This window comes from Lemur catta, chromosome 11, assembly GCF_020740605.2.
Source record: "Lemur catta isolate mLemCat1 chromosome 11, mLemCat1.pri, whole genome shotgun sequence".
NCBI classification, from domain to species: Eukaryota; Metazoa; Chordata; class Mammalia; order Primates; family Lemuridae; genus Lemur; species Lemur catta.
In genome coordinates, this window is record NC_059138.1 from 7,322,602 (window position 1) to 7,349,860 (window position 27,259).

Below are 27,259 nucleotides of genomic sequence, written 5' to 3' on the forward strand. Positions count from 1 at the left end.
GATTATATGATCAACATGTATTGCCTCATTTTAGCCTTATAGCAATTGCCAGCAAGATGAGTAGAGGGACATGTTTATTTTCTAGATGAGAAAAAGGAGTCTCAAAGAGAGAAAGTGACTTAACCAAAGCTACACCTTTATTCATAATGCACTTACCATGTATCTACTAATTTGGGGGAAGGCATTGGAAAAAAAAAAACAACACACAGCCTCTTTTCTTAAGGAGATTACAATCCATTTGGGTATTTGGATAAATTAATAGATATTTCAACAATGAGTAGAGATTTAAAATATGGTAAAACTTAGTACCCAGTCTTTTGATTCTATTTCATTTATCTCTATAACAACATTTTTTAAATGAAAGTGAGTTTATCATTTATTAGAAAAATAATGCATTTCATTTGACTTCAACTAAGATAATACATAAAAAATATTTTAAAAATATTAAAATTGCTTGTACTCTCATCACCTGGCAAACAGCACTGTTAAAATTACATTATAGCATACTGTGTTTTTTCTTTATTTATATTTTTAACTGGGTATGTTTAGTTTTATTTTCTTCTTAGTATGAGGTAAGTTTCTTATGCTTTTTCTGTCAAGCAATACAGCTCTGCTTCTTAACTTTAATAGTTTGTTAGTATGTCATTATAGCATCATTTATTTTACCATACAACTATTGATCAATGTTAAAATATTTTCCTATTTTTCATCATTCAAAAATATGCTGAGATGAAAAGCATACATAAATCCTTGTAAATATGCCTCATTATTTGCTTGTGATACAATTCTAAAAATGGAATTGTTGGCCAAAGGCCATGCATATTCAAGTTAAAAAATATTGGCTTCTGGAAAGTGATATACAGATCTTGACAGATCTTGATTTAAATTCAATTTATGATTCTTTAAATGAGAATAAAACTTTTTATCTTTCCTAATGATTAATAACTTTAAATAAGTTAATGTATAAAAAATCTCCTTGTGATATTATCATGAAATTTTTCCTACTGCTTTGATCTTTAGTTATGGAAAAAACATCTTATGAAGGTTGAATATAGTTAGATTTTGGGATAAGTCTGGGTCTCTGTGACCTAAATTCTAGATTGTCTAACTAAAGGCCAAAACCATAACATTAGGCTTTTATTTTGTGGACATTTGATTTTTATATGTATAATTTTCTTATGTGCTAATGTGAATATTTACTATTGAAGATTCAGATGGTTAAAAAAATTAGAGGCCGGGTGTGGTGGTTCAAGTCTGTAATCCTAGCACTCTGGGAGGCTGAGGTAGGAGGATCACTTGAGGTCAGGAGTTTGAGACCAGCCTGAACAAGAGCGAGACCACGTCTCTACCTAAAACAGAAACAATTAGCTGGGCGTGTTGCTGCATGCCTGTAGTTCCAGTTACACAGGAAGCTGAGGCAGGAGGATCATTTGAGCCCAGGTGTTTGAGGTTGCAGTGAGTTATCAAGATGCCACTGCACTTTACCCAGGGCAACAGAGCGAGACTCTATTTCAAAAAAAAAGTTAGAATTCTCTCTTTCAAGAACAGTACTTTCTAGTTTGAAAAACATATCACAAAAGAACATGTCTGCAAATGGGAGTGTGGACATTTTGATGCTACAGCTTGTGCTTGAGTTGTGTGGACACAGCTATGGTAAGAATGTGTGTCATGTGTGCTCCATGCTTAAGGATATAATGTGCATTAGGTGGTATCCCATCCTACATTTTTTCTCACCAACTCATATTATTTCTTCTCTCAAAAATTTGCCCAGTTTATATCTTATTAAGACTCCCCTAAGATAACAGTGTGTACTATAATGCTTTGATCAAGGTAATTACATACATCAGGAGGCTACTGAGTATGATTAAAAACAAACAAACAGCTTTTATTTAGGCTTACATCGACACCCATACCTCCCATTATACAAAGTGCTTTTAGGCACTCTTCTTTATTCATGTAAGGTAGAAGAAAATAGGTTAGATCCTATCTAGGGAAAACCAGTGCAGGATGAACATAAGAAATAAAAGGTTGTCTGGACCAACATAGTGATTTGTCTCTCATCCTTGTCATTTTGCTGCAAAGAGCTTTCCACATGCATAGTGACTAAGGATGATTGGATGCTGTTAAATACTCCTATTAAGCACTTTGGGGAGTAATCAGTCTGTTTTTAGCCCCTCTTTCTCTATGTTTTTGCTGATAAAAGTTAAAAAAATACATAAGCCAGGCTTAGTTTGGAAACATTACGTACACATAAAATAACGCACCACATGATACCAGCTCTTGGATAAAACTCATTAACTTACTATTAGAAAGTTACTAAATTACTTCCTAGTTTTATTACAAAATACAAAAAAACAGTGTTGTTTTAAAGGATAATTAGCTTTTTCATTAAAAAAAAGAAACCAGCTTAAAGAAGAAAAAAATCTCTCGCTTGAAGAAATGAAGAATTAAATAGTAAAATCATTATTCTATGAATTCTTGGTGCTGCTATCATTCTTAAACAGTGTATGAAGATCAGAACAAAAAGAAAAAGTGCTAGGTATGGTTCAAAGAGTGACAGGTTGGTATTCATAATATACTAAATATTTTGTCACTGACATAAAAAAGGTAGCCAGAGGGTGAAAAACTAAAAAAGACTGAGTTGTCTGGAGGCACAAACAGAACAGGTTACATCTTAGCTGGCCTGGTTTCAGAACAATGGGAAATAACGTTTCCTCTGCTATTTTTTTTTTAAGTTGTGAGCCTGTTATAGGAATACTTACCTATGAAATTTAAAATTTAGAAATTAAATGTTGTAAAAAAATAAAATTTACAAACATTAATATATATCATTTATTAATCTACCACATCCTTTCTAAAATGCAAATTAATGGTCATACTGTTTGGGAATTATGAATTAACAATAATGTAAAATTTATGGGTGTCACTTATAAACTTCTAAATCAAACTTATGGAGTTTTTTTTTTTTTTTTTAATCTCTTCTGTGTTGGCATCAGTTGTAATTTTACTTTTTGGGATTTTTTTTCCTGACATCATTAGTAGTAATCACAAACATTATGTTCAAGGTAAAAAACAAAGAATCTGAAATGAATGATTCAAAATGTAGGCTCTCCCATATTTCACCTGTCTTCTACCCCATGGCTACTCCAAGGGACTTCCTTTTTTTCTGAAATCCTTTGTCAGTGTATTGTTCAGGGATCTCCTTCCAGACCATGTCCTGTGTTCTGGTGAGGGTGAGGTAACTGACATTCCTGATCACAAGGTAATGGACAGCCTGGATTGCTAGTGGCTGGCTTAACACTGCAGGGATAAGGTGGGGCAGAGAGTAAATTTGCTCTGTAAAAGGACACAGCTGTAAGTGTCTGGTGAACTTGAAGTCAAGGAGGAAAATAATTAGAATAAGCAGAACCCCAGAGAGGCTCCATCTTCTGATTGGATGGAGAGCACAGGAGAGAAATCATACTACCTACTTAAGTTAGATGAGTCATCTGCTTTAGAACTTATTAAAATTCAGATTCTCTGACTCTATTTCAGACTTTATAATCAGAAACTCTTGGGATGGTACCCAAGTCTGTGCTTTTCTAGATTTACTCAAGCGACCCTCAAACAAACTACTATTTAAGAATCACTGGTTTAGAGAAAACAAAACAAAAACCAGATAGACATACAACTGGTACATTGACTGGTGGTACCTAAGTTCAGTGACTAAGGCTCAAAAACCTCTTCCCTTCAGTTCCCAGAAGTACCCAGGAATTAACTTCCAGATGAAACAATCTGCAGAGAAAATCTCTGAACACATCCCAGGCAACATAATAGGATTAAACCTCATATTAAAGGCTAGCTTTACAATCAAGAAAACAAGGAGAAGTAAGGTTTTCTGCTCCTGAAATTTCGTAGCTGGGAACCTAGTCTTTCCTTGTTGTACAGGAAGCCAGCTTAAAGTATTACTGGTAGGAATAGTGACAGGGACTGCATCCCACTGGTGCCAAAGAATTCCAAATCTGTGGCTGATATCAGACCTTCTCTCATTTGATACAGATTAGAGAGGAAAAGTGCAGTGAAGGGAAGGGACAGAGAAAGAAAAGGCTGAAAGTTTAGCCCGAGATCAGCTGCTGTCCTTCAAGCACAAAGTCCTATCAGTAAGTAGTTTGGGGAGTGTCAGGCTGGACATACATAGAGTTCCCATGCATGACATCACAAGCATTTGTAAAATGCACAGTAATTATCATACTGCCTGAGAATTGTGAATTAATAATTAATTTTTTGAATGCCTGCTGCATCAGTCCTCTCCTGTGATTTGCTATGAGAAGTCAAATAAGATGTGATTTGACATCAAGAAGCAAATATCCAATAACCTTGCATCGCTCTTTCTTTGACAACGTCTGTACAGCATGCTTTGGGGGAACAGAGGGTGGGGTCCTGAATCGATTTGCGATGACAGAATGCTTCCTGCAATAAATGAGATCTGAGCTAAGTAATGAACATGTGGAAGTTAATTAACCAGGAGAGGAAGAGGAGGAATTGCATTCTACACAAAGACTTGTACCAAACATTATACCATGCTCAGAATGCCTGCAGCAAAAGGGACAGTGAGTAGAAGTGAAACTTTAGAAACACAGGAACTAGACTATGCAACATTGTGTGAGATTAGTTTAATCAAATTTTCTATTGACAACTTTGGAGATTTATTAAAAGGTTTTAACCTGAGAAGTATGGCATCAAATTCTCACTTTTGCAGATGTGTGAAGGATAAACTGAAGGCTTTTAAAGAAGGAGTTGGAAGGTTTCTACAGTTCCTCAGAAGTGAGGACAGCCTGCACCGAGGCACAGCTCTGAAGAAGAAGGGGACTGTGGCCTAAGAACAGTATTCCAGAGACAGAACATGCTGAAGTTGGTGACTAATTATATTGGGAGAGGGGGCTCTGACTTCAGTGGCTGGGTTTCTAGCGTACCATTTTCCTCTATAGGAAATGCAGATGGGAAGGCAAGTCTGGGTGACATGGGGGCAGGGATAAGTCAATTTTCAGTCTGCCAGGCTTGCTACAGGGATGTAACATGTAGGATATAGAGATGTTTATTAACTCACCAAATATTCATTAAATTTACACTGTGCTGATCACTGTCCATTTAATGGGTCCGGTGTACTAGAAATATAGATGAGTGAATCTTCACTATAGAAATAGAAATCAAAGCCACATTTAGAGGCGGGTAGGGGAGGTGCACGTGGTGAGAAGAGAAGTTGGAGCGCAGTGTGGAGAGCACCACCGTCTATACACGAGGCTGAAAAAAGAGCCCAGGAGTATATCCAGATGCAAAGTCTTGAATCAAACTGAACCCTGGGGCAGAGTTGCTGTAAGAGATAGCAGCTATATATAATATAGGCATCCCATTTATATACATTTATATAAATCATCACCAATTTGCCAATACAGAGGTTGGCAAGGTGAGGGCAAACCCAGTGATGTAGGGAAGACTGGAGCCAGGTTGAAGAGGTGACCAGCGTCGGGAGGGGTCATAAAGAGGGACTTCTTCAGATTACTCAGCTGTGCCCATGAGAAATGTTGTTGAGAAAGATTCACCATTTTTAAACACACATTCCTCCCCATTCCTCCCCTATCTCCGCACCCCTGCATTCTAATGTGGCATTCTTCATGTCAACATTGCTCACTTGACTTCCGTTCGCCTGCAAGCACGGGTGTTAGGTGTTAGGTGTCCAATGCTGTCCTGAGAGGAGGTGTCACGGAAGAGGGGACAGATGGAGTGTGCAGTCCCTGGGAAGCCCGTGGATGTGGAAATCTATAACACCACGGCTACTGCTTTTGAGGGTCTACTGCATGCGTGGTAGTGAGCATCCACTCCACATGCATTTTAATTTTTTTTTCATAAAAGAAACACCTTGGAAGACATTTGCATCGTACAGGAGAGACAAGTGAGGACCAGAGAGGCCAAGTCACCAGCCTTGGACCAACCCCCGGTGAGTGGATGAGTGAGAAGTTGAGGCTGGAACCGCTGTTCGGTCTTAGTCCAGCATTCATCCTCCTTTTAAAGTACCACAGGAAGGAAGGAAAAAATGAACAATTTTGGGAAGTTCAGAGAGCTGAAAATTGATTTGGTCTAACAAGTTTGTTTTTGTTATAGCTAGTGTAGAAGAACAAAGACCCCGGAGAAGGCTGATGGGCCGGGCAGCTCACCCCCCAAAACCCAACTTTATGTCATTGGGTCAAACAAGTTTCACTTTCAAGGAAACTACATCTGATAGAGTTTTAAAAGATACGATTTTTAAAAGGTGAAGGGGTTGAATGGTAGCCATTGGAAGAACATGTCAAAGTTTAGAATCTTGGAGGACCTGAGGTTTTTGCCAAGGATTGCCCCCTCCTCTGTGACCGATGAGTCTCAGAATGGGCCCCGTGCCTGGCTGTGTCCCCTTCTGTTGCTATTAGTCCTTAATCATTTTGACATTTGACTATTTTCACAAAGGACGAAAGATTTAATCAGAAGGCTCATGACATCTCCTTAGCTAAGAAATGGTTTGGTCTTGGATTATCTCTAACAGTTGTTCACCCCAGCCTACTGCAATGATCAGCGATGCTTGGCCAGTTCTCACAAGGCTTCTCCTTGACAAGGGGAGGAAACAGTGACACATTGGTGTTACAAGATCTGATCCATACCCATTTAAGTCTGATCTTTCTGGACCCGCTAAGATCCATTTGTTAACTCAAACTTTCTCCAAAAGACACTACGGGGAAGAAGTAGCAATGAAAAAGCTTTTACTGGGTGTTAGTTTTATGTCTATTATGACCTACAACTCTACAGGTTGCAAAATCCTTCAGACTAGCTGAAACTATAGTGCTTTAAGGTCATCTGTTTGGTGATCTATAGCATTCCATAAACAGAAGCCGGAAAAAGAAGCTGGAAAAAGAGAAAGTAAAATGAAGAAAACAGATACGTTTATCCCATTTAAATAAATCTCTTTGCTCTTTTGCATTGTTCCTGCCCCTTAAATCCTTTCCGATTTACAACCGTGTTGATAATTGTTGAAAATAGCCACGAATTTTACAGAATAATTGGCTCTATTTTAGGACACACTTTAGTGTGTATACTACATGGTGTGGCTATAAAGTAATAAAATAGATTTTTGCACGTTGCCGCCGGAAATCATTCTCATTATTGTTAGTCACACATTGTGTATGTGTGTGAGCATGGCAACATTTTATAGTGTGAAGGTCTTTTATAGTTTTTAGAAGTTATAAAATAATAGAATTAATTGCATTGAATTTAGTCATTTTGCACTGGGCAAATATTGATTTCTTTCTCAACACCTTTAATTTCTAATGGAGCTTGAAATTAACTTTGGATTTTAATTCTATTTTATTCTGGGTTTGTACATCAGGACCATTAATAACGTCAGGAGAGTGCTGAGAGAACCGTTTCCGAGCCAGGAGTCCACAGTGAGCTCTGCAGCACTGGAATCTCCATCCGTTACAGGAAGGGGGATAGCTGTGCGGGGATGTATATCCCATTAGTATTTTAAGACTGAGCGATCAAGGAAAAAGAGTTACCCTGCAAAAAGTCAGCCTCAGATCATTTGGCAAAGTTTGCATCATTGTGCGTGTGTGTATGTGTGCATATTTAATCAGGTCCAAAATGGTCAGGGTCACCAAGGACAGATTTCCACCAGCAAAAACACCTGGAAAATAAGCCTTTCTGGTTCACAAGGTAATAGTCTACCTTCTTAAGGAAAATAAAACATATATGTGTATATGTTTTATGCATACACATCACATGCATAGAAATATATATAAGCACAAACTACAAATTTTAAAATAATTTAAGTATAATCTTTCTCTGAGGTTTTAAAACTTTCTTAACAATTTCATATTGTCTCCATAAAATGGGGTGATTGGAATAAATTACCACTGAGATCCCTGGGGGGCCCTTTGCATTCATGCACACCTGTAAGTACATGAGTGCCCCTCTGTTTTTCTCAGAGGTTCCCTGAACTGTCCCCCACAGCAGCTGCTCTCAGGCCGATGAACATTAGTGGGGACTGCTCAGACTATGGGATGTGGCTCCTGCACTAGGTCTGCCAGTATCAAACCAACTTCTCAGGAACACTTTCAAAATGCTCTCTAGGCTCCAGGGATTTTCGGTGCTCTGAGAGGTGCAACAGCCATGCCTGCAGGGAGGCAGCATGAGAAAGTACAAATTTCAAAATAGTGAATGGTTTGAAATTTTGGCTCTGTCTTGTACTTTGAACTTCAGCTTTTTAATATGTAAAATGGAATAATATCTTCCTTGCAAGCAATTTTGAAGAATGTAAAGTTCAATACTTAACATACTTCCCTTTCCATTCTCACTAATGTTCTTTCAAACCACAATGTGTGTTCAAAATTAAAAATTTAATTAACAAAGACTCACTATAAGGTTTAATTTTTTTAAGAAAACATGAAAATATTTAACCTAGGCCCATATAATTCTGGGAGAAAAAACCTGTGAGCAAAAAATTTGGAAAAAAATAACTAAGTATATAACTACCAGAGAAATACAATTGCTATGAAAAAAATATTTTTTTAAAAAGAAATTAAGCTTGAGTGATCAAAAAAGATTTTACAAAATAGTGAGAGAATGTGAACTGGAGCTCCTACAGAGGGCAAAGTTTGAATGTGGCAAAAGTGGGGAGATGAGCAATGTGGGATGGTGTTTAAGGGATGGCGTGCCACAGACGTGGCGGTAGGGAAGCATGGGGGACGCATGGGACGGAGCACAGGGATGTGAGCATGCGTGGTGAAGTGGGGTGACCAGTGTCCTGCAAAAACTCATATTCACTCCAAACCTCACCGTCGGATGGTTTTTGGAAATAGGGTTTTGCAGATGTAGTTTGTTAAGATGAACTCATACTGGATTAGTGTGGGCCCCAAATCAGATGACCGATGTCTTTATAAGAGAAAGGAGAGGAAGATTGCAACACAGAGGCAGAGATTCTAATACAGAAACACACAGGGAACAAGGCCGTGTGAAGAAGGCAGATGAGGTTAGGGAGACGCACCTGTAAGTCATCGAATGCCAAAAATTACTGGCAAACATCAGAAGCTACAAAGAGGCAATGAAGGATCCTTTCTAGAAATTTCAGAGCAACTTTGGCCTGGCCAGCACCTTGATTTTGGACATTTAAACTCTAACACTGGGAGAGAATAAATTTCTGTCGTTTTGACCAGCAAGACTGTGGTCATTTTTTTTTTTTTGGCAGTCCTAGAAAATGCACATCCTTAGCATGCCATCCCATGGAGTAATTTATAAGTAGAAATACAGAGCGTACCTCTTCTTCAACCACTGCTTTCCCACACTTTCTGATCATGAATAAAGTAGAGTCCTTTCCTCATAATTCCCCAAAGTCAATTGTGATGATATTGAAGCCTTCTTTTATGCAATTCTCTTCTTTATTTCAGTTTCAATGAGGTATAACTGACAAATAAAATTGCATATATATAAAGTGTATAACATCATGGTTTGAAATGATTACAACAATCAGGTTAATTAACACATCCCTCACCTTCCATAGTCAACACTTTTTGTGAGAACACTTAAGATCTACTCTGTCAGCAAATTTCAAGTATACAATGCAGTATTATTAACTGCAGTCGCTATGCTATACATTCAGCTCCTCAGAACTAATTCCTCTTGTAACTGCAAGTTTGTACCATTCTATCAATAATTTCTCCATTTTCCTCACTGCCAGCCCCTTCAATCACCACGATTTTACTCTCTGTTTCTAAGAATTTAACTTTTATTTTTAAGATTACTCATGTAAGTGATACTATGTTAATAGCATCTGTTTTTCTGTCTGGCTTATTTCACTTAGCATTATACCTCCCGGGTTTAACTATGTTGTCACAAATGGAAGAATATCCTTCTTTTTATATGGCTACATAATATTCCATTATATATTACACATATTTATTATTTGTCATTTCATCCACCAACTGACACTTAGGTTTTCCATATCGTGGCTATTGTGACTAGTGCTACAGCGAACACAGGGGTGCAGCTATCACTTCACATACTGTTTTGTTTTCTTCAGATCTATACCCAGAAATGTGATTATTGAATCATATGGTAGTTTTATTTTTAATTTTTTGAGGAACTGCCATACTGTTTTCTATAATACCTGCACCAATTGGTACTTCCGCCAACAGGGATCAAGGGTTTCCTTTTCTCCACATCCTTGACAACATTTGTTATCTGTCATCTTTTTGATAATAGGCATTCTAACAGGTGTGAGGTGATATTTCATTATGGCTTTGACTTGCATTTCCCTTATAAATTAGTGTCTGATTCCTTTAGGTTTCTTTTACTTTCTCAAGATTGCTTTTGCTATTTGGGGTCTTTTGTGGTTCCATACAAATTTTAGAATGTTTTTTCCTATTTCTGTAAAAATGCCATTGAAATTTTTATTTTGCATTGAATATGTAGGTTGCTTTGTATAGCATGGATACTTTAACATGATTAATTCTTCCAGTCCATGAACATGGAATATATTTTCATCTATGGTGTCTTCTACAAATTTTTTCATCAATGCTTTATGGTTTCAGTGGATGGATCTTTCACCTCTTTGGTTAAATTTATTCCTATATATTTTATTCTTTTTGATTCTATTATAAACGAAATTATTTTTTTCTCTTTCAGAAAGTTCATTGCTAGTGTATAGAAACACAACTGATTTTTGTATGTTGATTTTGTCAACTGCAACTTTATTGTATTTGTTACTTCTAACAGTTTTTTGATAGAGTCTTTAGGGTTTTCTATATATAGGTGCTCCTGGACGTAATGGGATTACACCCTGACAGACCCATCATAAGCTGAAAATATTGTAAGTCAAAAACGCATTTTAGTACATCTAACCTACCAAACATTATAGCTTCACCTAGCTTACCTTAAATGTGCTCAGAATACTTACATTAGCTTACAGTTGAACAAAATCACCTTTAAAAAAGCCTATTTTATCATAAGGTATTAAATGCCTCATGTACCACATCACTAGCCTAGGGAAAAATCAAAATTCAAAATTTCAAGTATGGTGAAATTGCAATGGTTTGTCATCATTGTAAAGTTGAAAAAATTAAGTCAAATCATGGTAAGTAGAGGATCGTCCGTATAAAGATCATGTCATCTGCAAACAGAGGCAACTTAAAATTTTCCTTTCTGATTTGAATGCCTTTTTTTTCTTTTTCAGGTGCAATTTCTCTGGCTAGGGCTTTCATTAGGATGATGATTAGAAGTGGCAAGAGTGGGCATCCTTGTCTTGTTCTTGATCTTAGAAAACTTTCAGTTTTTTATCATTGAGGATGATGTTAGCGGTGGACTTGTCATATATGGCATTAATTCTGTTGAGGTACATTCCTTTTATACCTAATTTCTTCAGAGTTTCTATCATGAAAAAATGTTGAATTTTATCAAATGCTTTCTCTGCATTTTTTGAAATGATCATATGATTTTTATCCTTTATTCTGTTAATATGGTGTATTGCATTTATTTATTGCATGTTGAACCATCCTTGCATCCTAGGGATAAACTTTACTTGATCATGGTATATGATCCTTTAAATGTGCTGTTGAATTTGGTTTGCTGGGGATTTTTATATCTATGTTCATCAGGGTTTTGACATGTAATTTTCTTTTCTCGTGGTGTCCTTATTTGGCTTTGGTATCAAGGTAATGCTGGACTCATGAGTTTGGAAGTCTCATGATATTTTCTATACAACAAAATTTGGCATAAAGAAAGAACATCTTGTACTAAATATTGGAAACATTATACTTTTATTGAGAAACAAAAGGGATTTTAAGATGCTGTACCCTACAAGGAGATCTTCCCTCATGTCACAGAGGGTTTTGTTTGTTCAGATCCTCATAAACCTATCTTTATAGGCATTTGAGAGCTATGGGATGTGTGTGTATGTTTGTGCATATGTGTTTATGCATGTAGACAATTACAGTTCAGTTGCTCAAAAATTTACTTAATACTTACCAAGTTCTAAGCAATGAGACAGGCATTTGTGCTCAAAGATGAAAAAGACGTGGTCAGTGGCCAGAAGAAGTACAGTGGGTAGTCAATATAATGTGGTTGTTGATGACATAGATAGAGGCTTGTATGAGGTATACCTCAATAAAAGTGTATTATTTGATTCGATCTTTACTTGGGATCTGTCTAGTACAAGAGCATCAGTGTGTTTATCTTTGTATTGTTGGTAACTTGTAAGAGATCTGGCTGGTCTATCTTTGCATTAATATTTTTAATGTAAAAATGTGCCTTTGTCTTTGATAAGTTTTAATAACTGATATTTAATCTTTCTCATTGTTAGAGGTACTGAATGAATGCCCAAGGATAGAGCCTTTCATTCATGTCCCCGATTTTTATCCGAAAACTATTCCCAAAGAGGCATTATGCAAATCACTCCTGCTTGCTGCCATTTCTTTTTTTAAATCCTGCTCTGGTTTTGCTGGGGGAAAAAAAAAGTAATCTTTTGACTTCACTTTAAAAATGCTTTTTGGCCGTAAGTATACGTTTAAATCTAAGGTAAGAAGTAAACTTACTTTAAAATAGATAAATTTCCACTTCTTCTTAACTTCATTTATGTGATCTTCAGGGCTACTTCACGCCCTCTCTCTGCCCACAGATTACATTGCAGGAAGCTCGGAACTGGGAGCTCCAGCGTCCATAGCCTTGCAATGCAGAAGCGAAAACACTCTTCCTTCTCTCCCCACCCACTCTATGAACTTCTCTTTATTCTCTCCTACGGTTTAACGTCTTCCTTCTTCGGTTGAAAGGTAGTAGGTAGCCACATAGTTGGGAAGACAGCCAGGGTAAATTTTGGGAAATTGGGGTGGTTGCAGACTTCCTGGTAAGAAGACTGTAAGGAGGTAGCATTTCAGAGCACCCCTTCAGTTTTTACATAAAGTCTCTAACCTTAATACACCATTACATCATATTTAAAAATATCTACTAAACTACCCCTCCTTAAAACTTGTATATTTAGTCTTAATTTTTTAAGTCTACGGAAAACAAGCTCATCTCCCCAGCCATCCAAGTTCTATTTATTGCACTTTTAAAAAGCAAAAGGTTTCCCAAGATTCAAGTATGATTTATTCACTGGGATTCCTCATTAAAAAAGTACAATGAAAACACAGTTTTCTTAAAATACTCAATAGAGAGACTGCTGGAATCTAAATGATCCCAGCATGACAATTACAGTTTGTGCAGATTAAATTTGGGTTTTTTTATTACCACATGTGAAACTGATGTTAATCAAGTGTCGATGTGAACCCATTCCTTGGATAAGTAACCACATGTGGTAGAATTTAAGGCCTGGTATCTTAAGCTACGTGGTGCGTGAGAAGCATAGGCTGGTGACAAGTGAGAAAGGGAAGCCCCATTTTGAATGCAGACCGAAATCTGAATTTAAAGTCTCTTAGAATTTTTTATAGTAAATAAATTACTTAGGCTTTACACTAACATGCTTCTACTATGTTCAAGGTCTTTCAGTATCTAATTTATATGTATAAAGGATGTCGGGAAATGTTTTCTATAATAAATATTCTTCTTTGATTGCTAATAGCAATTCAAATGCTTCTCAATAAATTTCTCTTCCATTCTGTCTCACCCTATGAATCATTCTGTAGCATTATTTTTATTCCTAAAATAGGTGTTAGCCAAAAAATCTAGTTTAGGCTGCAGAAATGAAGCTTAGTAAAAATGACCTCTATTCGGTGGAACTGTGACAATGATACTTTGATGAAGCCAAAGTTGCAAGACAGAGTTGATGCTACCTTTTGTCTGATAATAGTGGAAAATACATCAGAAGCAGTGGATCTAGCAATGATGGAGAGAAGAGAGGGACTCCTGCAATCACTGTACTTCTGTGGCCTATCACTGATGGGGCTTCCGGTCCCAGTCCCTGTTTCTCTTCAGCACCCTTTGGGATGACTGGCCTTACAGCTAATCCCAGCCACATGGTTAGCTGAAAAGAGAGGAGGGTTTTTACTAATAGCTCAGACTTTCCCACCAGGTGCTGTAACACAGAGTAATAGATGCCCCTACCAACTCCCAAGCAGGGAGTATTGCTGCCTGGAGTTTCCTACCTGTCTTACCAAAGGGCATCTAATAAATGTGCAGTTCCAATACTTCTCTCCCAGAATTGCTGTGCCATGAACAGGTATGAATCCTCATTATGGAGAATCTCTCCTCTGTTGAAGTTCAGGACACTTTATTTTCTTCTCTTACATAGCTTAATTAAGTCAGCTTAATTTAGAGAGTTATACAAAGGAAAAAAAAATAGTCCTTTTGGAAAATAAATTAACAAAGCTTGTGCTGTTCACCTAGCTTCAAGTAGCTTAGGAACTTGCAGGGAAATCAATATGGCCAGCTGAAACTCAGGTTTAATTAATTCAGGGAGTCTATACCTATGTCACTCAAACCTTGAAGAAGCCGTAATATGCTAGCATTTTTTGAGTAGGGATATGTTTTCCATCAGATGCTTGAATATTGTGTAAGTGGAGTAACTCAGCAACAGATAGCCACATGGTGGAAAACACACACAGGCTTTTCTAGAGCTCTGAATTCCATTACAGTAATATGGATGGAAAGAATTTCTCTCTCTACAGCCAAACTCTTAGAGGTTTTTCTTTATCCAATCTAACAGGATGGCTTCATTTGGCCCTATCCAACATAAAGTTGATCACATGGCTTGGCAAGCAAGACATGATTAATTGATATTGCAACAGGCTCAAATAATGGCAGAGTATTATTAGGACATTTTGGTTCCTGTTAATGAGTAATGACAGGAATTTTGCAGTTGCCAACACTGGCATTTGGTGCTGGCATCTGTGATTGTAAGAAAGGTCTTTAAAGAGTAGGGTAGGCACATTTTGCAGACAGGAGCTACTATGGCAGCTTTGGGACAAAATTATATGATGGGACTGAGGGGCTGCAAACCATTGGATGTTTTCTTCTCTTACTTGAAAATAAGAGCACAGTCTTTAGTCAAACTCATATTCATTTGTAAAATTTTACTTTTCCTTGGATAAGTTGGCAGATTTTCACATTAAATATTTTACTAAAATGTGAAAGAAGTGAGATGTGAGGATACCTGAAAGTCAAGCATCAAAATATTCTTAGAAACTGCTATACTTTACATGAGGAAGTTTTGCTCATTAATGGCGTTAGTCACCTTCATCAAATATAACAAGAAAAGATGATTTAGGTGTATGGACAATTCCACTCCAGATTTCAACAATTAGAACCACATTTTTCTCAGCATTCTTTTGCCAGCGAGGAGAGGAAAGGAGGAAGGAAAGCAGAATTCTGCAACAACAACAACAACAACAATGACGTGAATGGAGAGTGTATTTTGGTCACCATGATTTTGTTAAAAAAAATAATAATTTAAAAAAACAGGAACCAATAATTCATTCTTCAGATTTTCTTATTCTGAATGGTGAAAAATAATGAGATTTCTTACTGAATAGTGTTTTCAGAGATTGAGAGCTTGGCAAACAAGCCCTGGTATCTTGATTTTGGAAGAGTTAAATTGGACACAGCTGGGTCACAGCTGGAAGAGATCAAGGGAGGAAGCTTCTCATTATGCCAGATTTAGGTTAATAATCACAAAGTAATATTAAAATTAATTTTATTACCTACAATTATACTATAAGCTATATAGTTGAGGCACACTGTAGCAAAGCAAAAACAGTTCTATCACTTTCAATAAAAGCAATGTTGACAGTTGAAAAAACCACATCATATTATTCAAATGGTTCTTCATAAATGACCTCTAAACACTGTTCAGTAGCCTTACCAGTCTTCCTTATTTCAGAAATAATCAAGAGCCAATAGCCTGTTATGGGAAAACTTTAATATCATTTATGATATTTCTTTATTCTAAAGGATATATCGTTTCATGGTAACACATGAATGATGAAGAATCACATCTGAAGTCATCCTTTGATATTGAAGTACTGAAAACCATCATCCCCTAGCTAGCCCAATCTACCTACTCAACCCTGCTGTTCCTTTGACAGCACCAATCTCCTCACAATATTATATTTGAGAATCAACTAAGTTGTAGACACCACGGTAGACATTTTACACATCATCTGTACCCATCACAAAAAATATTGGCAGGTGCATGCTATTATTCTTGTTTTATTAACACAGAAAAGACAGTGGTATGCTAGTAAACCAGCCCTACTAAAAGTATCTTGATTTGCAGAGCTTACCAATTTCCATGGTGTAAATTCTTCCACTCTAACCTGGTTCAAGCTACCAAGGTTTATCAAAGTTAAACAGCCAGCTCACAAAATTCCTAAATATTTAACAATTACTTCTGTTTCTCTGGAGAACCCTGAAAGAAACTTAGCTCAGAGTTCAGTTCCTACTTGAACCTCTCCCCATATTGGTTCACATTGTTTTTTTCTCTCTCTCATATTACATATACTGGCCTTTACGCCAATTTGGCACATAAACATCTGTTACCTTCTAGTAATATATTAATGTTTTGTGATTATTTACCCTTTTTCTCTTTTTAACTACATTGTCTACTTCATAAGGAAAAGGGCTCTCGTCTATATTTTTGTATTCACATAATGTGCTGCATAAAAACTAGGCATGATATTATTGAATAAATTAAAACTGTCTATGAATTAGAAATGATCCTATATATCAGGTTTGTAAAGCTATAGAAATATAATAGAAATTTAGTGACTAATATCAATATGAATGCAAAACAGTTTGATTTGGGTGAAGTTAAAAGGATCAAAGGAGAGACACATACTCTTTTTAACTCTAATTCTCTTTTCCTATTTTTTGAGTAGATACAAACCTTCCTGAAGTTTCTTCCTTATCTTCAAATTAAACTGGACTTTTCCCCTCTACTCTCTTTCCCCCCAACCCAACTTTACAAATGTGTAGAAATGGGCATTTTCTATTTCTTTTCCTATTCACTCTGTACCTGGGATAAGACATTCACTGGGATTCAAACTACAGGGGATTTTAACGAATAATGCCAACTCCCTCCAGACCTAGCTTTGCACTGGCATTTTATAGCTTCTGAGAAGTTCACAGGATCACAGCATGTCTCTACAGCACACTGCTTTTCAATATGCATTCGCAGATCAACTTTTTTGCAAAGGCTCAAAGAGAAAGACATATTTTTGAAACTATTGAAAGAGTCTTTGTAAAACTGAAATTAAATCCTTTCTTTTCTATATTTAATCTTAGTCATCATTCCAAAGCAAGGCATGAAAGAAGGGATTAATTTGAAATTTGGGCTGCCTTAGAATATAAAGGTCCTTGGGCTGTGTTTCTCCAAATGACCTGCACTATTTTAATCCAATGTAATTCATCTGGTTGTAGCTGAAAGGTAGAACCTTTAAATCCCCTTCCAACATTTCTATACAGGTAGTACTTTCCCATTTCCTTCCATCTTAGTTTATTTGTAGGTGCCAGATGAATACGCCAGTAAAGGAGCTGCCTGGGATGATTGTTTCTTTTTTATAATAAGTGTGAATTCAGGAGGTGACATCACTTGTCATTGTTTCCCTTTTCCCCTAATGCTTTAGTTCTAGTGAGAAAGTGAGCTTCTCCTCTGGAGGGTACATACAACTGAGCAAGGGTTTATTAATACTTTAATGGTACATATTCTGTTGCAAGCTGCATTTTCTACCTAGCACCGTGCTAAAGTTGCATCCTCCTCACCATGATTTCTCCCTGCGCATCTAGTAAGAAAAACCACATACCAAACAGAAATAAAGCAAACAAATCATTTGAAAATAGAATCTGAAAAGCTAAATGAGTTGCTTAAAATCACAAAACATTTGTAGCAAAACATTAAATGATTATGTTTTTTCTGTGTCTACATTTATCCATGTTTTATGAACATGAAAAGTACAAAGCTAGACTATGAAGGGTAAGTATACAGTACAATATATTCACAGTTCACAATCTCAATGAACTAGAGATGTGGAAATGAATTTACGTTATAAGAGCTTCTATTTTTAAGGAAACTATAAACTTTTTTGATGAGGGCTATTTAATGCTGCATCTTAGTGTTCTTTGCCCTCTTCTACTTTCTACCCCACACTCAGCATCTATCCTGTAAGTGCACTGGAGTCAGTTTTCAACATATTGATGAATAAAAAATGAAAACATGATGGGAGGAATACAAACCCTCCGTACCCCATGGTTCTGTAGTTGTGTCCTACAGCTACTCCTTCATAACTGGGACACAAGGAGAATTTCAAGTAGGTCCTGGTGTTGGAATGGAACAGGAGGTCAAATTGGAAGAATTTGGTAGTTAGTCACTACAAAGCAGCCAATCTGTCTACTTAATGCCACATCTAGACTAGAAAGAGCAAACTTACCCTATGAATATGAATCAACCAGTGTAGGCATTATATTTGCTAATAAAGCCTTATCTTTTCAGTGAGTATTTGCTTAAATATTGAGACACCCTATGGTCTTTTCCTCAAGAATCATAGATATAAAGATAAGGTCTGTGTACTGAACGAGGACTATATCAGTGTTCAGTGTCCTTATGTGACTTATAATCAGAGAAAAGTTTGGTTGACTGATAACATGTTCTTAAAAATTAGGATATTTTTAAATTTACAAAGTACTTTAACAGACAATATCTCATTGATTATTCAAGAGGAAACTTAAATTCAGAGAGGTTGAGTGACTTGTCCAAAAACACAAAACCAAGATAGCTTCAGCAGTGGGGGCAGTGGGGGTGGGGTGGGGAGGAAGAGGATTAAAACTACTTCACATTTTACTGTTGTCAGTAACCTGTAGCATGTAGTGGAAGAGCTGGCTTTACTCTCTGTAGGTATAAATGAAATCCACACTAATGCACAAGAATGTTTAAGGAAACAGAATTTATAAGGTATGGGAGACAGTCATTGTCCTAGAACTAGGAATGTTCAGCTGATAGTGAAGTAAGGTTTGCCATATAGCTTGGGAATTGACATGAGAAAATCTAATTTCAAACCCTGAGTGGTTTTTCCTCTCCATAATTTCCTTGTAGCAAGGATACATGTATAATATTTCATAAATCAAGGGACAGTTATGTTCAAGTTATTCAAATTTTCCACCAAGTTTAAACTTTTTCTGTCATGCACTACGTAGTCAATATTTTAACATATGCATATCTGTTTTAGAATAGCTCATGCAGTCAGCCAGCACAGTAATTGACTGCACCCTATGATGTAAGATATTATTTTTGTTGCAACTTGCTTTGCTACTGTTACAATATATTCCCACAAGTTACAATAATGAACGATGTGTCCTAACATGGCACAGTGTTTTCCTGAAAGATCATCTGAAATGTATAGATTTGTTTGCCAATATGCTGAATTCCTCCATATAATTTCTTATAATAATTTTACACCTCTTATAGTGGTTTCTTCTGTTATTATGGTCACCACCATCTCTGCCTTCCATTAATCCTTACTTTATTCTTTACTCCCTTTTTTTCCATTTTTCTTTTTTTCCCTTTAGCTTTACTCTCTCTTTATAGTTACACTGTCTTCATAAATTTGTATAAAAGTCATTGATTTAGGAGAAAAAACCTCAGTGCTCTCTATGCTCTCTGACACTCTTAGATTCTTTGATTCAGAGCATATTCACTGAGCGTATATTATGTGCTGGGTCAGCCTTGGATATTAAATGGTAGATGGAATTTGGAACTGTCTCCTCCCAGAGATTATAGTACAGTGCAGGAGACAGACATTATTAAATAACAACAAATAATAAATGCAAAATCACAATCATCACTAGTGCTAAAAGGAAGATGTACATCTTAAAATAAGAAAATTTGGCCTAATTACAGGGTCATGGAAAGCTTCTTTGAGAAGGTGACTACTGACCTGAAATCTGAAGGATGAATAGAAATGTACTAGGTGAAGCAAAGAGGGAAGATGTGCAGAAGTCTTGTGGTGGGGTGGTGGCACTGGGGGGGTAGATGGTGGGAGGTTGCAGGGCATGCACCAAAAACCAAAATGAGGTGAATGGGATGGAGGGGAAAATAGGAGGAAAAGTATGGTCAAAAATCAAGATAAGACATAGGCAAACCACATAGGATCTGGCAAGCCAATTAACTTGTAGCTAAAGAGCGGATTCCCGTTCTGTAAGGCTAAATACCTAAATTTTATTTCATATATATAACATGGTCTATCCAATGACTGTTTGTGTACCAATGCTCAACTCCAAACTGTTACCATTTATGCCTAAGTTGTGGTAGTTTCCAGTGCATGAAGACACCAAATTTCTTAGTGCCAATGATGCTCAAGGGTGATGTGACTACAATAAGTAGGATTAAATTCTTTTTGAAAATTATGCTGTGAATTAAATTACTTATAGGTATAATGGATTATAAATAACATGGTGTGAGCTATTGAAATCCTGTGTGCTTTTCACCTGTGCAGTAATAAGGTACAGTGTAATTTGCAGTTTACAAATTTATGGACCCAGTGTAAGAGCTCCAGAGTACAATGTGTGGAATTGTGACCTTTTAAATTTAAATTTTTCTCTAACCATTGGCTGGTAAAAATTTTACTTTTACAATTGTGTGGCAACATCAGGACCTGTTCCTTCCTACTATTTCAGAATTCAGAAATCCCACAGTTTTAAAATTAGGAGAGAACAGTATAGGTCATCTAGTTTATCTCCTCTTACTACCACTGGAAATGCCATGTTCATATATCTGGGCAAGGTGAGAATCTCTCCTTTAATAAAAAGATCTGGAAAAATATTTTCTGTCAGAATGCACATCTGCCATTTAATAATTCTTAAAGATTTCCACCCAAAGCATTGTTTATTTTTGTCAAATACTAAAATACTATCCTTTACCCTCTTGTACTTGTTAAATTGACAAAAGTTTTTATGTCGTCAAGGATATTCTGGGGAGTTTTAGGGCAGTTCCACGTAAGGGACTAATATATGCAGAAATGACTGAGGTATAAAAGAGGATGCAGCGGCATATTAAGGAGTGAGAATATCTGCTAAGCCCTGAGATAACGTATGGTTTCTTGAATTTAATTGATGTAAATTAAATTATATAAAATAATCTTGAACGTTTAAGGCACATGTGTAAACACTAGGATAATAGGTAGATATTAAAGAGCATTTGAAGTATTGAAACGTAAGCTTGGAGAGCACCACTGAAAAGTATATAGCATCACTAAGAGGAAAGACTGCAGCTATAAACATGAAGTTTTGCTCACAAAAGAAAAACACATCCTTATATAGTACTTTTTGGAGAGTGAAGCAGGGATAAGTCAATATAACAAACACACACACAAACTACACAACACAGTATTTGACTGCCTTTGTCATGATATGACGTTCAGGTATGCTACCAGTCAGTTCTTAAAAGATTCATTGAGAATGGAATACCTGCATAAGAAAATTTAAAAAGTATAAAACCGCAACAGTTTAATGTATTTGCATTTTGTCACAGACTAGCCTCTTTCATTTCTCAGCAACAAAAATTGGCTTTCTCTTTCCTGCGCTCAGATCATCTCTGGTGATCTTTGGTTTCCCCTGTGGGGTTTCCTCACTCAAAGGATGAGAACTTGACTCCTCAAGGCACGGTAAATGGCAATCCTCTGAGCCCAATAATATCATTTATTTGAAAATAAGGTCTCTATGTATAAACAAACCCACAAATAAACGAATAGAGGTAGATTTAGGAGACTTCCAGATTTATTTTAATGTTCTTCAATTTTTCTGGAAAACAAATGCTATGGAAACCAATCATTCACTTCAAGGCCAAATCTGTCGTAGAAGCGACAGCAAACAATGTATGGGGGCATGAAATTAAGCAACAATTTGTGTGTGATATAGACAATTATTGGCATAGAGTTCAGAGCAAGGGGACAATTGCTCTGAAAGGGATGAAATGGCAAACGTTTATTGAGTACTAAACATGCTAAAGCTCTTCTCAGTGTCTTCCACCAATCATTTCATTTAATTCCACAATGGCTTTATGCGACAGATGCAGTTACTGTATTCATTTCACACTGGAGAAAACTGAAACTCAAAGAGTTTATGTGGCCAAGGGTGGTAGTCCTCAAACTTTCGGCACCAGGGACCGGTTTCATGGAAGACAATTTTTCCACAGATGGGGGCAGGAGGCTGGGGAAAGTGGAGCTCAGGCGATGATGTATGCCCGGTTCCTAACAGCCCACAGACTGGTACCTGGTCACTGCCCAGGGGTTGAGACTGCAGGCCAAGGGTGCAAGTAAATAAGTAGTAGAGCTGAGGTCAACACTAGGCAGTGTGACTTAGCAAACACGCTTCTACGTCCTCTCTTGATCTAGGGCCTCTATCCCGGATGATCACGTTTCATCCTGACCAAGCCTGAACTGGTGTGGAAAATGTATGCAAATAACCTATAATGTTTGAAGCTCTACCAAATGTGTAGTTACACTAAACTGTAGATTTCAGTTACTTACTCCTTATTTTTTTAAATAATACAATTTAAAATTAGCATAATTTCTTTTCAAAAGGAACCCCTTGCCTTCTGCAGGAAATAACAAAGCAAAATATTTTATAACACTAACAAAGTTCGAAAGCACAGAACACAGAATAAGCAACTAAAAATCTCAGCTCATCGGCTAAGATACTTTTAGCAACCATTTAGTCAACAGCGGAATAAAGAAAGTCCAAAAGAAGTCAGGTGACTTACTACAAAGCCACACAGCATTATGATCTCAAAGCTGGCATCAGAAACCAGAGTCTTTTCACTTCAGTCTTCTTGCTATGAATGTGGTCACCGATGTAGTAAAAATGCAAAATTTTTATTCTGTATCAAACCAAATGGCGTACAATGTATCTCCTAGCATTATGTTATGTCCTATACCAGACTCTCAATTTTTAACTCATCCATGGGGACATCTAAGAGATGATCAAGTCTTCCAGGCTATTAGGAAAAAAAATGCCCTTCACTAAGCTCCAAGGTATATTGTTTTAAAACAAGGTAGTTTCCAATCAACTTTCCTTGAATTATGCAATATGGTCTTCTAATCTCTGTTAATACATACATTTGGATAGTCAAGATTTTGGCCTCATTTAGAAATGGCAACAAAAAATCAGGCTTTCCATATTATGAAGAATGGTTCTACTTCTTTAGAAATAAAAATGGAATGAGAAACATGTAAGAAGGAGCACTGGAGCAAGAGATAATGTTCCTCTTCTACATTTAAAGCTCACCACTACTGCTGCACAAAAACACACTTAGGACATTTCTAAGCCTTGGAGTCACTAATCTTAAAAAAACAAAAACAAAAACTCAACTGTTCAACCAGTAGCATAGATTTTTAAAATTTTGTGTTTCTCTTTACTGTGCATTTTAATAATGGAAGCAGGTATAAAAAAGAATAATTTGCTTTTTGATTCAATATCAAAGTGTCACTGAGATAGGAAATTTTGTAACCACCCCTGATTTCTTGCTCTTTGACATGAGCCTGTGTAATTAAACATGAAATCTGTAACACATAATATACAAATTATACTCGTGGAATGAAGGTACCTACTTGTACCAAAATTACCTAATTTGAACATCATATTTTATATAATGAATATCATATACTGAAAGTTAACATTTTGGTGTGCTTGGTAAGGAAAAAAATTTAGTTATAATTCCTTTCATTTAATTAATTTAGATATCAATTATCTTTGTTAGTCATTAAAATATTTTAGTGGATGTAAATACAGATAATGCATCTACTAAGTGTCTGTTTTGACTCTCTTGTACATCTTCCCATCAATGTTAATTTTTCTAAGATCTCGTTTGCCTCTTGTTTTTGAATATCTACCTAATCAAATTAATGTGCACAACCTTTTTTTTTTAGTTGAGGACTTACAATACATTCTAAACAGGATTTCTTATTGTACATTTCTACAAATAAGAGTGTGGAAAGGCTTAGAGAGCTTCATGGCATTTTTACTGTCCCCAAGGCTCTAGTCTGAGGATATTTTGCTTGTCATTGGTTCATAAAAGAAAAATGAAGAGAAATCCATCTGTATAATCAGAGGGTTTAGATATTATAGTTTCAGCGTTTGAGCATATTAAGAGAAGGTTGAATCTCTTTCCTTCCCTCTTTCTTTCTCCTGCCACACACAGACACACACACATACATGCACACAACATGCACACAATAGACGACCCTCCTCTCTCAACTATATGATTTATGCCTAATTTGTTTTCGAAAGTGCTTTGCAAATGACAATGCATTACTAGAAATTTAATATTACAATTATAGAGTTAGCATTCAATTAATAATATTCTTTAAGTTCTAAAAACGAATTTTTATTCATCTTTTGGGATAAATCTGTTATGTAAAATAAGGCACACCTGTGTTTTACAATCTTTTTGTATGTTACTTTTTATTTTTAATATTTTTTAAATTTTTCCTCCTTATGCTTTTATTTTAGACATTCAACTTTTAGATTTTCCACTTTCTAACTCATTTCTCTGATCTGAAAAAAAAAAAGGTAGCCAAATACTGGGGCTAAAGCATGAGGCACCCACTGTCAAGAACCTAAATGTTCAAATTACACTCTGTCTCCCTCTCTGATGAATTGATAAATGAGGATCCAGTCAGAGACATCACACTGACACAATTTCCCAAACAATCTACCCAGACAGGCATGGCTTAGACACAGAGAGGCGAATCCAAGCTCCACGTTCCAATTTCAGCTACGTGTTTCCAGAACACTGGAAACACTGGTCCCTCTTCCTGAGTCATTAGGCATGAAAAAATATATTTTGACAACCAGAATGCTATATATTTTTTTTTTTTTTAGGATGGACAGTGAAATCCGGGTTTTTCAGATTCCACTGATGTAGTGTGTGCGTTATTCAGGTTGCTGAGCTTTAAAGCATAACTGAAGACCTGGGATTCTCTTGCAATTAGAAGATTAAAGTAAGATGAATTGGCACTCACAGTTGTGGCAGGTGGCCCCACTGTATCCCGTCTCATCGCAAGTGCATTTGAAGCTGTCCCACGTTTGCGAGCACTTCCCGCCATGCTCACAGTGATTGGGCACACATCTGTCAGAGAAAGAGACAAACAGAAACAAACCAACAAACAAATGAGATTTACGAGTGGCCAAATTCCAAGCTGTCTTGGCAATATATCATTTCAATGCCAGGTTGCCCTACCAAGGCAATTAATCCTTGTTAGTTTAAGCAGATTAATATGATTCATGATGGAAGGTGCCAAGCGCAACAAAGATGATGTATCACAGGCTTGGTGCTTCCTCTCTCTTAGTAAACAGTAGATACTAACAAGCAGCTGAGGGATTCATTCACATATCACAGATTCATTTTATTTTTCTTTTACCCCCAAACAAAGACACTAGCTAAGTTCACTTCTGGTGAGAGATGAAAGATAAGCCCTCTTTTTGCCTGTCCTGTTTTGTTCTTTGTCAAGGCCAACAACAAGTTAAAGAGGAGCAACACAGAGTTTTTCATAGCTTCTTGAGTTTTTGAAATAATGCCATGAAAATATATCAATCTGAAAAGAAAAGATTTCTGTGTCTTCAAACATCTCCTCCTATACCCAACTGGATAATTAAAGCAGCCTACTTGAAGAGGAAGAAAAGATATTTTATTGTAAGGGAAAAATACAAGTTTTGTATTCAAATCTATGTCTTTCTATTTATTAGATAAGTATTTAATAATTGTGACTACTTAATTTAACCTTTTCGAACCTCAATTTGCTCTTTTGAAAAATAGGATAATCTCATCTACCTTATAAATAATTTTGAGGTTTGGAGATAATGTTCATGAAGTAGATAATTAATAAGCAGGAAACAGTGGGCCAATATGTAGGAGCTATGAGTATCTGGATCAGCTTCCAGGGCACAGCTTGACTGTACCTTAGCAATAGTAAAGTTGAAATTTGTTCTGGAACACTCTTTCAATGGCACAAACTCTTTCCTTTGTCCTGGTCACAACCCCTTATCCTTCCCATAGATTCCTTTCTCCAACTTCCCCACAACACAATTCTTTATAATCTTGGTTAAGAAGCTCACAGATCAGAAAAGGTATTAATTTTATGTATTAGTATCACAAAGGATGTCTAGATTTTAATAGTTAAATCTTAAAAGTAGAAAATCCCCCCAGATTAAAATATCAGAATCCATAATAATGGATCACAGGCAGTGGACTGATAAGAGAGCCACCCTGAAGGAACCCCTTAATCATAATGCTCTAGTAGCTCCTTGTTGCAGAATGTTATAGAGCTGGTCTTAGAAATAGCATTCTCCAACTCCTGTCCTTGACTGATCATTAGCCATGCCTAAAACCACTTGTAGCAGGGCACAGTTCGGTTTGGCATGGAGCATGCTGGTTCTGTGTAGAGATGCTGTTCTTTACAAACCTGTAGTCTTGCAACAGTATTGAACACTTGCTATATGCACAGCACTATGGAAAACAAAGATTATATTCATAGCTTTTAAAGAGCTTGCCTATGAAAGTAGATACGTTTTGTATAAAAACTATCATGTAAGGCCGAAATGAAAAATGGCATAATGCATGGACAAATAAACTACTATGGAATTTCACATGAGGGGTCATATGTAGATTTGGGGTAAAATTAAAAGCTTTTAGGTTGAACTTCAGTGAATGGACAGAATTATAAGAGAAGAAAATGAGAAGAAAAACAATATTGGGGGAAAGTACAATAAAAGCAAAAGAGTGATACTGGATTCATTAGGGATGGAAAATTTACTCTAAATTTCATAGCTACTTTTCATAGAATTTGGGCTTAGTGTTATCAATGCTACAAAGAGGGTTTATCTCTAAAGATCTTATAATCTAGGTAGAAGTGGGGGTGGGGTATAAGATTCATGCAAAATATAAAACCAGGAAGAATTTGATGAGTCATAAAAGAAATATGAAATGCTATGTAAATGTGGATATTAGAAGAGTTGTGGGTGGATGATAAATAAAGAACTTAATAAAGTTTAGAAAATTTCTCCTGGGCATAAAAGACAGTTGCATGTTTATGTTTAAAATGTTGAAAATTATTTTAGAAGAGTAGGTGAAAAGAGGACTGACAAGGAGGTAGGACAGCGAGCGCAGGTGGTCCAGGGTTGTTAGAGTCGTTGGTTAGCCACTAGGCTATGCAAGCCCCAAGCAGGGGTCACAGCAGAAGGAATTTACATCCAGAGCAGGCCTGATTCTCCACATTGTGGAAGGAAG

At 36.5% G+C, this 27,259-nt stretch overlaps 1 protein-coding gene across 2 annotated transcripts in view; it reads right to left on the reverse strand.

The window, feature by feature from the left end:
• Positions 1-27,259, reverse strand: part of CNTNAP2 (contactin associated protein 2) — a 1,715,168-nt gene that overhangs the window by 685,319 nt on the left and 1,002,590 nt on the right. For both annotated transcript variants that reach the window (XM_045565113.1, XM_045565114.1), the window contains one exon: positions 24,996-25,102. In XM_045565113.1, the coding sequence (XP_045421069.1) occupies positions 24,996-25,102 (107 nt within the window). The remainder of the gene's footprint in view (positions 1-24,995; positions 25,103-27,259) is intronic.